Raw genomic sequence first — 15,854 nt, forward strand, 5'->3', positions numbered from 1 at the left:
GAACTCCAGACCTTCGGAAGAGCAGTCGGGTACTCTTACCAACTGAGCCATCTCACCAGCCCGGTCTTTTTCTTTTTTAAACACAGGTCCTGGAGATCAAAGCAGGTTTTCTTGTCTCACTATAAGCTCTTTAACCAAGTGAGCCATTTCCACAGCCCTGGAGAACTTTTAGGAAGGACTTAGCAGAGTATTGGGGGGAGGGGACAAAGCAACACATAACTATTGTAAAGATGACTTGGCTTGCATGAAATGTTACCATTATAAGGACACTGTTACTACGCTAGGAACCACTGATTCATCCCAAGGATCCCTCACTCTTTCTATGGTCTCTATAAGGATGTCAAGCTCAGAGAGGTCCAGTGTTTTCCCCAGTGTGACCAGCTGGCCGGTGCCAGAACAGAGATGAGAGAGAAGGCCAGGCCCTTTGGCTCCGCATCCAGACATCCCCAGCTTGGTTTTCACTTAGCATGTGCCATGGCTGAGAAAGGAGATCTGTGCTGGTAATCCTGACCAGCCACACATAGCTCTGGCTCTCGACTTTCTCCTTTCTTTGGCTGTACAGGTCTGTGAGGTGAACATGGGATCCCTGGGTGTATCCTGCATGGCTCTGAGCTTTTAGGGCAGGGAACAAGAGCTCAGGAGAAAAGGATATTGACTTCTGAACAAATTCTGGGGTTGATTTTAAAAAGAAATCTCACCGGGTGTGGCGGCACACACCTTTAGTCCCAGCACTCAGGAAGCAGAGGCAGGTAGATCTCTGTGAGTTTGGGGCCAGTCTGGACTACAAAGTGAGTCCAGGACAGCCAGGGCTATTACACACACACACACACACACACACACACACACACACACACCACCCCTTTGTCTCAAACAAACAAACTCTCATCATTTCTTTGTTATTGGCTCAGGTTCCAAAGTGCCATGCTTCCTATTAACCCAGGAGAGGCTGCCTAAAGTCTGCCTTGGTGGGGACGCAGCACAGGGTTGGGGGATGCAGCACAGGGTGGTGGTAGCAGGGCTAGCTCCTTCCCAGCCCTGCTGTGTAGTCTGGGTCCTAGACTCCATACTCACACTGGGACTATTACAAGGATTAAATGGTACCTCTGCACTGAGCATGAAGGACAGCTTTGTTTCTGTACATGTGGGTTCATATTATACCTACTATGTGTGTAGACACTTAAGTATGTGTGTGTGCTCACAAGTGGAAGGCAAAGGTCAACCTCCAAGGCCATCCACCTTGTTTTTTTTCATTGACCTGGATGGAGCTTGCTAAGCATGCTACACTGGCTGAGCACGGAGTCCCAGAGACTCCCAGCATTCACCGCCCTAGCAGAGGAACAGCAAAGAGAGAAAGCCAGTGTTTTTCACATGAGAAACTGAACTGGGAATTGAACTCAGGACCTCAAGCTTGAGAGGCAAACACTTTATCCCCTGACCTGTCTCCCCAGCTCACGATGACAGTTCCTTTTATCTTCTTAGGAGTGGTCTGCCTGCTTGTATGCTTATGTGCCATTTATATGCCTGGTGCCCAAGAAGGTCAGAAAAGGGATGTTGGGTCCCCTAGGACTGGAGTTACAGATGGGTGCTGGAAATTAAACTTGGGTGCTCTGGGAGAGCAGACAGTGCTCTTAACTTCTGAGCCACCTCTCCAGCCTAAACAACTCTTGACACTTAAGCACACAGACTGTGTCTATGACCGAGATGGTGGTGGGAAGAAGCACTGAGGTCGTGACGTCACTGTCACCCATCCATCCACTGCGGTGATGCTTAGGATGTCCGCTCCCACCGTCTGTTCAGCTGTCACCTGGTCTTGATAGTGATTGTAGCAGCTTATTTTTATATTTATGTCCAAAGTGGTTGCTAAGCCCAGGAACTTTCCTCTTTCCAGTGGGGAGAGTGTTTGTCTAGCATGAACAAAGTCCTGGCTTCAATCCCTAGCACCACATAGCTTGGGTATGGTAGCACATGCCTGCAAACCCAAACCCTTGGGAAGTGGAGGCACGAGGATTATAAATTCAAACTCGCTGGGCAGTGGTGGCACACGCCTTTAATCCCAGCACTCGGGAGGCAGAGGCAGGCAGATCTCTGAGTTTGAGGCCAGCCTGGTCTACAGAGTGAGTTCCAGGACAGCCAGGCCTACACAGAGAAACCCTGTCTCCAAAAAACCAAAAACCAAACCAAAACTCCCAAAAAACTTCAAACTCATCTTTGACTATATGGTGAGCTCAACAACAGTCTGAGCTATGAGACCAAGACACTCTCTCTCTCTCTCTCTCTCTCTCTCTCTCTCTCTCTCTCTCATACACACACACACACACACACACACACACACACACACATACACAAACTTCTACCAATACCCCTACCACCTGATCTAGCCAACACTGTATCTGGCCTGGATGGCTCCAAGAGCCACCTCCTTGGCTTCAGCTTCTTCTCTCTGTTCTCCACACAATACCAGAAAAGCCTTTGTTAAGACCATAACACAGAACAAGTTAGTCCTCCGCTCAGAATGTCCTGAGGCTTCCCACCTCACTCCAAGGAAAAGCCAAAGTTCTACATGGCCAACAAGAATTACTCCCACCTCCCATTCCCACCCGACTCTGGCTCGGCCATGCTTACTTCTCCTGTACACTGCCTATTTTCCTGCCTGCAATGTTCTTCCCTGGAGAAATCTGAGCAGCCCATTCTCCTTTGCAAAGCCTTTGTGTTTTTGTTCAAACGAATGCTCTCAATAAGACCCTCACTTGGACCTCAAATTTAAATCCACGCCCCCCCCAGCTCTGGGTCCATCTCCTTACATAGCCCACACATATGTGTGGTACCTACTATGTGCTGCTGGGTGCCCTGTTAGTGTTGGGGAGGGGGGCAACTTCAGGTCTGGAGACTACCTGCTACATCTGCAGGGAGACCAGACAACAGTTAGGACGATGTCCCCGGTAAGAAGAGCTGTGCTGACTCAGAGCAGGGCTAAGATCCAGGATGGATGGAGTCAGGGAAGGGCTATCAGGGTACATGGTGTTGCACGGTAGGGTCATCATAGGAAGTACACACAGAATAGCTGGTGCGAAAGCTAAAAAGTTAGAGGCAGCTGGCACACCCAGGACCCACCTGACCTTAGGGAGGGGCAGGAGAGATGATGGCTCAGTGATGACGAGCACTTGATGTATATACACCATAAGGACTTGGAGTTCAGATCCCAGCACCCATGTAACAAGACAGACATCCCACAGACACCTGCAACTCCAGTTCCAAGGGATCTTATGTCCTCTGTGAGTCCATAGGTAAGCGCACCCCCCCCACAACCCTCCATGGCACATACCCTCACACAAACCTTCACACACACACACACACACATTTAAAAACACAAATCTTGAAGAAGACAAGGAGGAAGAGGAAGAGGAGGAGGCAGTCGTGGTGGCAGCAGCAGTGGGAGCCCCGCAGCCGCAGCAGCACCAGCAGCTGGAGGAGGGTCTCCATGGAGATGGTAGAGAAGGGCCCCAGGGTGTCAGGATGGCTAGGGTGTGTACGTACTGTGTCCGCTGGTGTAGTGCTGTAGCTTGTCCGTGTACTCTGAGTCGGCACGCTCAAACCCCCGTCTTCTGGAACAAGAGCAAAGGGCTGGAGCCACCCGAAGGCACCCAGGGAGGTGACAGGGAGAGGAGGGCAACTCCTTGAGGCCACTCCCTTGCTAGAGGTGGTAGAATCTAGTCCTAGCCTTACCCCACTTGGCTTTCCCTTTTTGCCCTCCGCGAATCCAGGCTCATTCTGTCCCCTGTCCTTTCTGTAGCCAAGTCCCTTTAAAGGGAAGAAACAAAGTCCTCAGATTCTAGTTGTGGCGTCTGACTCCACTAACCTCGGTGGCACTGTCCGTCTGAGCTTCCTCTGGTCCTTGGCTGGGAAGTAAGTGTGGGGGTTTCTTTAAGCAGGAGGGGTCTTCGCATCACGTCCCACAGCCATCAAGGATTGGCTCAATCTCCTGTCTCTGCTTCGCCACGCCCACCCTGCCCCGCCCCTGCTGGCTAAGCTACTCCCCTATTTTCAGCCTCCATGCTTTAGCTAGTACAGAAGACAGGGAATGAATTCCTTCAGCCTCCCCACAGTTCTCAGCACCCTGCCATCATCTCTGCCCTCTTGGTCTGGGATGGCCCTCACTGCCTCATTGGGCAACCCTGCCCACACACTTGTCGGGACAGCACCCGTTTCTACTGTATGTATGGATGATGGGCACCTGAGATATCCTGGACTACTGCAACGCCTCCAGGGCCCCCAGTGCCTGTGAAAAAGTCCCCCATCTGCTCCCAACTATGGCTAAAGACAAGGCCCAGAAGCCGCCACCCACCTGTTACATACGATGGCAATGACGACCACAGCAATGAGGAAGACTAAGCCGGCGGCAGAGGAGCCAACGATGAGGGGTAGCTTTTCCTTGATGCTGGTCTGGTACTCGGCTGCAGAGATAGTGACAATGGTTATCGCAGCCTGGTTCAGGGGGGCCTGACCCTACCTCCATCCTCCACCGATGGTCTCTGAGGTGACCCCTAGGCGCCCTTCCTGTTTCTAACCCCAGCAATTTCCTCACGCTGAGCAGGAAGTGAGATGTGAGAAGGAACAGGCCTATGGTTGGCTTTAACCCTCATCTCCTCATTTTAAAAGTAGATACAGGAACCCCTGCACTCCTTTGCTGATGTGGTGATAAGCAAGAATGGCTAGGGGTGGGGAGGGAGGCTCCTGGGCAGAAATCCTAACTGTACTAGGTAAGCAGTCTATCAACTGAGTAATATCTCCAAGATGGGGAAATTGACAGATCTCATCCCATAGGATTGTGGGTAAATCTCTGACAATACTTGGCTAAACATCAGCCAGCTTGGCCTGCCATTGTTTCTGTTTCCAGTGTGCCTCACAGAGACCTCCACAACAACCCTGGGATGCACTGCCTACAGTGGGCTCTTCTTGGGCTTGGGAAATCAAGCTTATGGAGGTCAGAATGGGCCTGAGGCTGTGTAGGAAGGAAGAGGTCAAAGCCAGCATGTGAGCTCATCTGCCAGCCCTGAGGCCAGGACGTGAATGGCAGTGCACAGATGCACTTGGCATTGGCTGGGCTGAGGCCAGCTACATCAGCATCCTCCTCCGTGGTAGGAAGAAGAGGAGCTTGGCAAGGCAGGAGGTCATCTTGGGTTCTTAGAACCTGCACATGGCAAGGTATACAGCATGCCCTGGTGCAGATTTGTTGAGTTAATAAGGGGAGTTGGGATGGGGCCCAGTCCCTGGCCTGAGCGCCCATCTGATGTGCTCATAGAAAGGCAAGAGGAGCTGCTGGTGAGGAAAGGGCAGAGGAGACAAATATTGGAACATAGGTGCACATACAGGGAAGGCTGCCTCAGTGGGACAGGAGTTGAGGGTCTTCCCTAAATTCCTAAACCTGAGAGCCTCTGGAAAGCTTAGTCAACTGAGCGTGCAGTCTATACTCCATGGTCAGGGGCTAAGAAGGGACGCTGAAGTCTGGGCATAACACTACCCCAGAGTTATGGGTAAATCTCTGGTAATACTTGGCTCACAGTGAACCCTCAGCCAGCCGAGACTCCCGTTGTTACTGTTTCCAGGGTCACAGAGACCTCTGCAACAGCCCTGGAATACACTTCCTACAGTGAGTGGTCTCTCCTTAGGTCTGGGAAATGTCCCTGAACTTGGTTGGCTGGTGACAGGTCCATGGAAAGGACACTATTCTAAACATAATGCGTCCTCAATGGTTTGAGGACTCTAAGGTAGGGCCCTAAGCTTAGAAGTATATATGTTTGGTGTAGATGATGGTAATAATGTAATTTTCATCCCTTTTATGGACAAACAAGACAGGACCAGAAGCTAGGGAGCGTGTTTTCAGCTAGACAGTTAGGGCCAAGCCAGCAGTGGACTCTCATCTGCCTTGTTTCAGAAGTTACACAGCTCCTTATAATCTACTGTCCTTCAAGATTATTAAAGCAGAAAAGGTAGTCAGAGACCATATACTCCAAGCCTGGAAAGCAAACAGAGCACAGAGGCCCATTCCTTTGCCCAGGGCAGACATTACTAATTTATCCCAACACTTCTTGTTCAGCTTAGCTAGGATTTCAGAAGTCTCAGTCTGACTGCAACTTGCCGGAGTTGTAATTGGGTACAATGTTTACTATCTCAGTTAAGCACAACGCTTTTTCTTTTTTGTTTGCTTGATACACACACACACCAAAAAAAACAGAGCCCAGAAAGAAAAGGATTTGATAAGTATGGATCTACAAGTTAGGTCTGACTTCCTAAGTATTTTAGAAGAGGAAGCAGCCTCACTGAAATGATGGTAATATGGAAGTGGGGACCTTTGTGGGCCTTAGATCCTGAGGCTCTAAGGCTTACAGCGCAGTTTGTATCATGTACAAAGGTGGTGGGGAGGGAAGTGGCCTGCTTTCTGGTTGGCACAGGCAACTGGTTGGACTGCGCCCCCACCCCCCGCACGCAATTTGTGCATTTATTGGCTCACTGGTTGGTGAGGGTGGTGCTTGGTGATCTCCGCTTACCTTCTGTCATGGTTTGGAAGTACATCTTGCCACTGTAGCGCCCATAGCCTGCAACGGTGCGTGCCCGCACCTGGAAGACATAGATGGCGCCGGCTTTGAGGCCCTGTACAGTGACTGTGTTGGTGGGGCTTTTTATGGCCGTGGCGTTGTACTCACTGAGCTCCTGCTGGGGACAGAGAAGAGGGTTAAAGGGTGCTACCCTTCTGCTGCTCTTTGCAGCAGATCCTCTCTGGTGACAGCTCACCCAGTCATGCCTGTGTCAAGTGACTCTACAACGCTTCCCATGGAAGCAGGCATTTTTTTTTTTTTTTTTTTTCTGTCTTGGATCTGGACAGGTGGCCTGCTTTGGACTTTGAACATTCTAGTAGGCATGAGAATAAGCATGCTGCAGACTTTACATGTGCCTGATGATCTGGCTCGGTTTCTATGCTTCCGCCATCTGCCAGGACAGGGGCTAGAACCAGGTTCCCCCCGAACAAGACCTTGACCCAACTCTAAGCTGAAATAGGGCCGTTTGCTTTACAGACACAAATCTATGTTGTATGCCAGGGTGTTTGTGAGACTGCTTGTTTCGCAGCTTTATCTCAGCAAGAGCTGACTAGCACACACGTGTTGAGTGGCTGCTGTACGTAGACTCGAAGTTCCTGAAACAGCAGGTTGGAGATTCATCTCACCACTCAATCCTTGTCTGCACACGACTCTGCCCTGGGCCTCTTTTGTCTGTTTGTTTTGAGACAGGATCTCATGTGGCCCAGGATGGCTTTGAACTTACTCTGTAGTTAAAAAAAAAAAAAAAAAAAAAATGGCTTTCTGATCTTCCTGCTTTTGCCTCCTGAGTGCAGGGGTTCTGAGTGTGTGCCACCATGCCCAATTTTACAAGGGTGCTTTGCATTTTAGGCACAGATAATGACATTCAAGTTCATACCTTGGCTAGTGGCTGCCTTGGGGCTCAGAACTAGGCTCCACGTGGAGCCACTTCTAGTGCCCAGGACTTTGGGCACACAATGTTCTTGTCTTAGAGAGATGCAGACCACTCACTATTCTGTCTCCCTGGGTGTTGCTCAAGGCAACCAGAAGACATCAGGACAAAGATCCAGCTAAGCAGTGTGACCGCAGATGTGACAGGGCTAGACCCAAGTGGTGCACACATAGACATCTGCCAGACACTTAACAGGACTTCCCTGAGCATCTTCCCTATTGTACTGAGCCTTGGCTGGGCACTAGGGTCCCGTAGGAGACTGAAACGTAAGCCCCAGCCTCAGAGCTCCTACTAGAACAGCTAGAACAGTTGTGGGGATTCAAGTTTACAAAGAAGGGCAAGCTGATGCACAGCTCTGGACCCCTTTCCAGTAGAAAGATTCCCAACCACACAAGCAGATTAAGTCTACATCTCAGGCGCATAGAGTCCCCAAGTGCATCCTGAGAGTGGGAGAGTAACATCATCCCAGGCATTGGTGTGAGCCTGCTTTCAGATGTTACCGTGACCTTAACGTCTCAGTGTCTCGTAGCAGGATCATAAGGGCTGCCTAAGTGGGAAATTGCTAGGTATGAAGTGCTCACCAGGCAGGGGAGGAAGTAAGAGTATGTTCAGGAAGAGACCTGACCTCACTGGGATCCGAGGTAAAGTCAGAACGCTCCCTGGATAGTGTGTGGGGGTGGGGTGGGGGTGGGGGTGGAGAGGGCTCTGGACTGAAACCTTAAAGAACAAGCAGGAGCCATGGGGTGGAGAGAGAAGGGTCTTCCTGCACAAAGAGCAACAGGTGAAAGGTCAGGGGGTAAAGAAGAGCTTGGGATACAAGGTTGCAGAGGACAGTGCTCTCCTGGGAGCCTCTCCTGTCATGTCACATGCCAGGGAGCCAGGATGGCTCCTGCAGGGCGGCCAGACAGGAGGCTATTTTTCCTCTGCTCTCTTTCAGGGATCCTGTTGGATTCCCCAGCTGTGTGTGTTTTCCCCTCCTTGGAGCTCCAAGAACATCATCCCCTGAGATGCCAGAGGGAGGCCTGCCACACCCCTCACATTGTGTCGTCGTGACTGTCAGTGGGGGTTGCGTTTTATTTTCCCGTATCAAACATGGATTTTTGTTTTGTTTTGTTTTGTTTTTATTTTTTGTTTTTTCCAGACACGGTTTCTCTGTATAGTCCTGGTTGTCCTGGAACTCACTTTGTAGACCAGGCTGGCCTCAAAACATGGAATTTGCCCAGCACGGTGGAAGCCGACTCCACCGAGGATCCCTCATGATCCACACCTGCCAGGCTCCCCTCCTACGTCCCCCCTGGCACATAGAGCAGGCTGCTCAGATAAACACACAGCTTCTATTTTATTCTAGTTTTTTTTTGGGGGGGGGGTTGACATAAGAGTTTCACGCAGCCAGAGATGGCTATGTAGCCAAGGATGACCCCGAGCATATAATCCTCCTGCCTCTGCCTCCTATATTCTGGGATCACAGACATGTACTATTCTATCCAACTTACATGGTGCTGGGGGTGGAACTAGGGGCTTTGGCACACCAGGCAGGCACTCTACTCACTACATCCATGGCCTCAATGAATATATTTACAAAGTTATATGTATTTGTGGGTGTGCAGGTCAGAGGTCAACAAGAGTGTTGTCCTTCACTTTGTCCTTTCCTCCCCTCCCGTCCCCTCCTCTCCTTCTTTGGAAACTGTCTCTCACTGTCCTGAGCAATCAGGCTAGGCCTGCCAGCCCGCAAGCCACAGGGATCCACCTTCTCCTTCACCAGTGCCTGAATTTTATGTGTGCTTTGCTGTGTGTAGTTTGTTGTTGTTTGTTTGTTTGTTTTTTAACATGGGCACGGGGATGGAACTCCTGCTTATACTACAAGCAAGCACCTTGTCAAATGAACAGTCTCTCCAGTCCTGACATTGTAAAATAACTATAACCTATGCTCTACTTGGGGCATACATTAACATTTTCTTCATTCAAATTTAATCTGGGGTTCCATGTTTTATTTATGTCTGTGGATGCGGTTCAGGGCCTCAGGCATGCTAGGGGAGTGCTCTATCACTGAGACATATATATATATATACACACACATATATATATATATATGCCTTCTACTATGTTCTATCATATCACCCTCACTTTCCTGGATACCAGGCTCTTGGCCAGGCTCCCCAAGTCACAAGTGTCCTTTATTTCTCCATCTCAAGGCTCAGCTCAAATGGTGACTCTGATGGGGACCTTTAGGATGTCCCAGCCAGCCAGGAGCTGTAGGTACAAAACCTCTTCTAATGTTCTAATGTGCATACCCATCTTCTCTGAGTATGGAGGTCTCCTGAGGGTGAGGGCCACACACTTATCTCAGTAGATAGGTGCTCCTTAGTGACACACAGGCCTATCTAGGGTGCAATTCCAATACTGACCAGTAGGTGCCGCTGTGCAACATGCTATCTACTCCAGCACAAAGGTTGGCATCCACGTTCTGGGTTGGTGCCACCTTGGGACGCTTGGGGTTTGAGTTTCTATATATGAGGACAAGAGAGGAAACCCTAGTGTCACAGGTGCCCTGGGGAAGTGAGGAACCAATCCAAGTAGATCATTACCCTAAAGTCAGGTGCAGGATGGAGATAGGACCAGACCCTGTTTTAAATACTGAGTTTCTCTCCCACGGAGTTGCAGTGTGTCCTCAGGATGGGCCCCTTTCCCTTTCTTGAGGCTCAGTGTGCCATTCCAGAAAACAGAGCAATAAATGCCACAGCTCTAGAATTCAATCAGGCAGCACATGGCTCACTGGGATGCTAGAGAGATTGTATTGCTCTAGCTGTTTCTCTGGAGTACCATTGGCTGGGTAATAGGAGAAATGCAGGGAAACCTACCAGGGCCAGTAGGAGGAGACAGAATCAGGCCCCAGTCTGCCTGCCTGTTTCCTTCCTTCCTTCCTTCCTTCCTTCCTTCCTTCCTTCCTTCCTTCCTTCCTCTGTCCCTCCCTCCCTCCCTCCTTCCCTCCCTCCTTCCCTCCCTCCCTCCTTCCTTCCTCCCTCCCTCCCTCCCTCCCTCCCTCCCTTCTTCTATCTTTCCTTCCTTTTAATTTTGTTGACAGACTCACAGATCTCCAGGCTGGCCTCGCTATCTAAGTGGGAATGTGACCTTGAACTCCAGATCGCTCTGCCTCTACCTCCAGAGTGCTGGGATTACAGGCATGCACTAGCAAGCCTTGACCTTTCCATCTTCAAAGGAAGGTTACCAGCAGTGAGTGCCACTCACTCCGCGTGATCCGGGAAGATTCCATTGAAAATGGCTAGGGACTTCAGCACGCAAATGCTGTCACTGTGCACAGTGGCTCCACAATCGCCAGCTCCCATGGTCATTGCCATCACCAGCTCTGTTAGAGAGTAAGTAGCCTTTGCCATTGTTCACAAGATAGGTGAGGGACGGCTGAGGTGAGTGAGTGCGGGCTCGGGCTTCTCTGGACAGAGCCCACTCCAAACACAGTTGGACTCCACAGTTCCCACTCTCCCCAGTCCTTGTGCCCTGTCTGAAATGCTTGCCTCTCTCAGCTGCTGACTGGACATTTCTGTTGTACTGACATTGACATTGATGTCAGGGTGCCTGCATGGTCCAGTGTCTCTGCTCCCAGCTGTGGAGAACACGAACCCATGAGCTCTGGGAGGTTTTGCTGAAGGAGGCCACCTCCCCAGGGACACTGGGTGGATGGAAACGGCCAGTCTGCAGTGAGCCCGCTGCCATTTACCCAGCAGCCTCAGGCAATGACTGTCAGTTCAGGCTCAGGGAAGGCAGCAGGTCCCTGTAGATCTGGGGAAAGGCCAAGCCAAGGAGACCTGAGAGCCACCACCATTCCTAAAGGGCCTTTCTGGAGAAGCAAGAGAGGAGGAGGGAAGGTGGGAGTGGCCCTTTGATGGAAACAGACCAGTGTTTGTTCTAGAAAGTTCTGAAGCATCCCAGAGAGGGATGAACTGTGGGTAGCAGGCAGATCCTAGATACCAGTCAGGGACAGCCATGGCTTGTCAGGTACACACCTCACTCTTGCAACCTGGCTGACCTTCCCAGGTGACTCCGGAAGGCTGAGGCATCAGAACAGAAGTTGATCCTGGATCCCTGACCAGTTACTGGCTCCCTCTCCTTGGGTTCCCAATGACCTCAGGCTGCGGCCTCTGCTTCCGCTGACCCTTGGCATCTGCTCCAGGATATCCTGCTTAGCAAGTGCTATGCTACTCTTATAAATCCCCTGCCTCTGGAACCAGCACCATCCACAGGGTCATCCTGCCACGTCCCAGGGGCCCTGGGCATCAAAAACGTCCACCCTGTCATCTCTCACCACCTCTGCTGCCGACCTCCCAACTCAAGCACCCGTCATTTCTCACTCCGTGTCCCATGTGTCCCTGGCCACCCCCCTCCCCCTCCAGTCTACTTTCTAGTATTCTGCATGGATCTTTAACACAACTGGAGTCAGATCCCAGCATTCCAGAACCTTCTATCAGACTCTAAATCAAATCCAGACTCACCAGGCCTGGAAGGCAGGACACACCCCAGCCAGCCTCCCTTTCCAACGGCTCCCCCGTGGCGTGCTCTCTCTCCCCCGCGTGTTGTTCTTATTGAGATCTGAGATCATTTCTCTGTTCTCCGAACGCAGCTGCTCAGCTCTGCCCCAGGGCCTTTGAGCCCGCTGTGCCTGCTGCCTGAATGGCTGCCTTCATCACACACCCCTCTGTAAACTTCTCTCAGCTTTCAAACCTCAGCTCAGATGTCCCGGATACAGGCCTCCCCTCACCCGCGCCATGGCGACAGGCCATGCTTAGGTACTTCCCACCACCGAGACCTTCGTTGTCCCTTCTATGGAGAGTATTTTACATGGCTGTTACTGTCTGAGCCTTCCCCCAACACCCGCCCCCCAGATGGCCAAGTCCTCTGCAGCCAGCGTCAGCTGGTGACAGTGGAAGTCAAATGACCCAGTGGCTGTCCTTTGATGGCATGTACACTCAGACTCTGAGCAGACGGGCTAACTGACAGGGACCTGGCTACATGTTACTGGTCATCTCAGAAGTAACCTTGGGAGAAAGCCGGGAGGCAGGAGCACCAGAGAGAGTAAGAAAGGGAGATGGAGGGTAGATCCTTCCTCTGACTCTCGGCACAGAGTGCTGACAGGCCACATGGGTCTCTGTCCCTCAGTTTCTCCTCCCGTCAGTGCCTGGGGTACCATTCCAAGGACGATTGTGGTGATAGTGTGTCCCCTGCACACATCGAAGACTGTGAGAAGTGACCAGGTAGCCACTTGGCTACTGTGGAGCCACCTGGTCCCAAAGAAAGCAGAGCAGTGCCACCCCAGCCAACACCTCTGCCAGGCTCCCAGGCCTGGCTGGTGCGCTAGGAAATGGGTCGCAGTCAGGACCACAGAGGGATTCCTCATTTCCGCTCCAATCTTTGGGGAAAAATACTTTCAGTTTCATTTAATCACAAGGCTTCTTAATTAGTTTTTCCCCCCTTTCTTTCTTCTTCTTCTTTTATTTTTTTCTTTCTAAAATCAGCTGTTAAGCTGTCCTTGCTGGAGGGAGCCGAGACACTGGCCCCTGCAAGGCAAAGCTTCCTGGTCCAGCTACCCAGACTGGTAACCCCTTCAAAGTCCTTCAGGACCCAGTGAGATTTTTTCAAGAGAGACACTCAGGCCTCTCAGTAGCCACTCCTCAACACATCAAGTACTTATGGAACGCCTACTGTATACCAGGCCCCGGGACACGGCAGAGCTAATGTCTCACCCACGGTGGCTCAGAGCTATCAGCAGAGGGCCAAGAGAGGATTCAGCATTGGCCCTGGTCTTGGCAGGATGGGAAAGCTTCTCAGAGAAGGTCAAGACATTCATGGCGAAATACTAAAGTAGGAACTGGGGCTGGCTGGGGTGGTGAGGGGCAGGAAGTGACTGGCCCAAGTGGCCAGCCTGCCTCTGGTTTTTGTTTCATTCATGAGCTCCATCCCTCACTCTCTGCTCCATCCACACAATGCTCTCATTCATCATTCGCACCCTAGGGAGATCAGGCCCCCTGCTGCCAGCATGTGGGCTTTCCAGAGAAGAGGCAGAGGCTGTGGGAAGATGCTCAAGGCTGGTAGCAGTGATGGTGTTTCCTGGTACCCTGAAGATGCTGATAGGCAGGGATAAGAGACCAGGGAGGGAAGAATGTGATGGAGAAGTCAAAAGCTGGGGCTGGGGTAGGAGTTGGGGCGGGGGTGCAGGCTTCTCTGAGGGGAGACAGCTGATTAAGATAGCTGGGCACTGCAGTGATGTGGGGTTAGGGGGGTCCTTCATTCTTTCACTCAACTCATCTACTGGGTATCTCTAGGCTTCAGCTTAGAGCTCTGGGGAGAAGGTGATGACCAGAGAGAGAGGTGGCTCCTGACAGCAACACAGGACACTGGGATATGGGGGGGGGGGCATGATCAGGAGGAGCACATGAATGAGGCAGGGTTAATAGGTGACAAACAGATCTCTGCTAACCCAGAGGCTGATGGGGACTAGGCAGGGGTCTCAGAGAGTGGGCTTCCGCAGGCCTAGCTGCCACAGTCCCTGAGCCCCAACAGCATGACACCCCTCCCATCATTTCCTTGCTCACTGTGAGCTCACCCCCAACAAAGGGCTCCCTATCAACCATTTACCAGCAGCTTAGTCTGAACAGAAGCCCTAGGGCACCTTTCTCTGGGGTCCTTGTGGTCTCTATGGGTAGAAGGAAGAGGAATTCTAGGTCTAGATACCAGGTTACAGGGCCTCTGGTGTTTATCCCTACGGGAGGCCAACTGCTATGTGGTTCCTGGAGGCCTGTGCTATGTGGCTGGCGCTCACGGTCTCTGGTCCCATGTGGCACTGTCCTGAAATACTAGCCCAGCCTGTAGGAGACAGGCAGGAGAGCAGGGAAGCCCACATATTCACCTCTGCAGGGGACCAGGGACATGCTTGGTGCTGGTGTCTGCCCCTTCCTCCTCCTCATGGAATGGCAGTCTCCTCTGCCATCCACCCAGGTGGAGATGGAGTCCCCCAGGGCAAAGTTTGACTGCCTGAGGACGCAAATGGGTTCTGCCACACGCGTGGCTTCCAGCCACAGGTCCCTCAAAGAGGAGTGGAGTCTGCTCTAAAAGATCAGAGAGAAATCCGTCTATGCAGTCCAAGGTGCCTGGGTGGAGACAAAGCCATGGTAGACTCAGAGGGCCTTAGGTCTAGCTTTCTACCCTCAGCCTATAGGAAGAGCCCTTCTGTTCACTGTCAACTCATTGTGGGATCCCCTCAACTGTGGGTTTCCTGTTAGTCATTGACACCTTAGTTTGATCAGAAGTCCATCTTTCCCAGAGCTCTGGCCCTTCTAGGGGTCCACCCCGCATAGGGTGTAGATAGATGCTTTCGACCGGTGAAGACCAGTTTTGTTGTTTTGTTTTGAAAAACAGTTTATCTCAAACTCAGGCCTCTGGAGGTCAAGACTGAAGAGGTCTCAGCAGTCATAGGTCTGAATGAAGGTGGCATATCATTCAGATAGACTGCTGGTCCCCTGGACCAGAACAATGAGAGGGCAAGGCACCTGCCTAAGATCTCACAGCAGGGGCAGGAGAGCCAACGGAGAGTCCTGCAGGCTGAGCCTGAGGCTGGCAGGAGAGTACACACCAGGCCTAGACTGGGAGAGGGGCGTTTGGGGAGGCAGAGCCAGTGGGCACACGGCTACCTTCTCATAGTACTGCAGCTCATAGTCCAGGATCACACCGTTGGGCTGGTCTGGCTGGGACCACGACAGGGTGATGCTGTCCACAGTGCGGCTCACCTGGTGCATGATGGACACGGCCGACGGTGCTGCAAGAGAGGTCAGAGGTCAGGGGTCAAAGCAGGCATGAGGAAGAGCAACTTATTTTAGAAGCGCAAGAGCCATGGGGCCTGTGAGGACAGGGTCAGAAAGCAGGTTGGTGGGGGGTCAGGGACCAGAGAAAGGACCAATAGGGAATTCCAGACCATGGTGGGGGCTGGGGCTTCTCTGGGGGGCTTGTGACAGTGTGGTGGAACTAGATGAGGTACAGGAAACACGCTGATGCTATGTCTTACATGTTGACCCGACCGGTCTGTTCATCCCCGCACGGCTCGCTGACCTGTGGCCTGGATGGGGTCTTTCACCACTGGGAGCCTCAGCTTCCACATCCCTGCTTGATGCTATGGAAGGTGTGTGTGTGTGTGTGTGTGTGTGTGTGTGTGAAGACTGGGAAATAATTTTGGGAATGCCAGCATCCCTCCAGGGAGAAGCTGCGCCACCTGGCCGTTCAGGGCCATACAGACTCATGGAAGAAAGTGGGCTCATTTCTGTCTAGTG

The 15,854-nt window shown here is 51.8% G+C and overlaps 1 protein-coding gene across 4 annotated transcripts in view; it reads right to left on the minus strand.

The window, feature by feature from the left end:
- The window catches only part of Ephb2 (EPH receptor B2), a 188,436-nt gene that overhangs the window by 15,315 nt on the left and 157,267 nt on the right, over nucleotides 1-15,854 (minus strand). Inside the window, exons 6-9 of one of the 4 annotated variants that reach the window (XM_029476643.1) lie at nucleotides 15,222-15,346; nucleotides 6,546-6,708; nucleotides 4,343-4,451; nucleotides 3,535-3,602 (exon numbers count right to left, since the gene is read on the minus strand). In XM_029476643.1, coding sequence (XP_029332503.1) covers nucleotides 3,535-3,602; nucleotides 4,343-4,451; nucleotides 6,546-6,708; nucleotides 15,222-15,346 — 465 coding nt within the window. Of the gene's footprint in view, nucleotides 1-3,534; nucleotides 3,603-4,342; nucleotides 4,452-6,545; nucleotides 6,712-15,221; nucleotides 15,347-15,854 lie in introns of all 4 variants that reach the window. The other 3 variants (XM_021159263.2, XM_021159261.2, XM_021159264.1) reach the window with 3 other exon arrangements.

The sequence above is a fragment of the Mus caroli genome, chromosome 4, assembly GCF_900094665.2.
Source record: "Mus caroli chromosome 4, CAROLI_EIJ_v1.1, whole genome shotgun sequence".
NCBI classification, from domain to species: domain Eukaryota; kingdom Metazoa; phylum Chordata; class Mammalia; order Rodentia; family Muridae; genus Mus; species Mus caroli.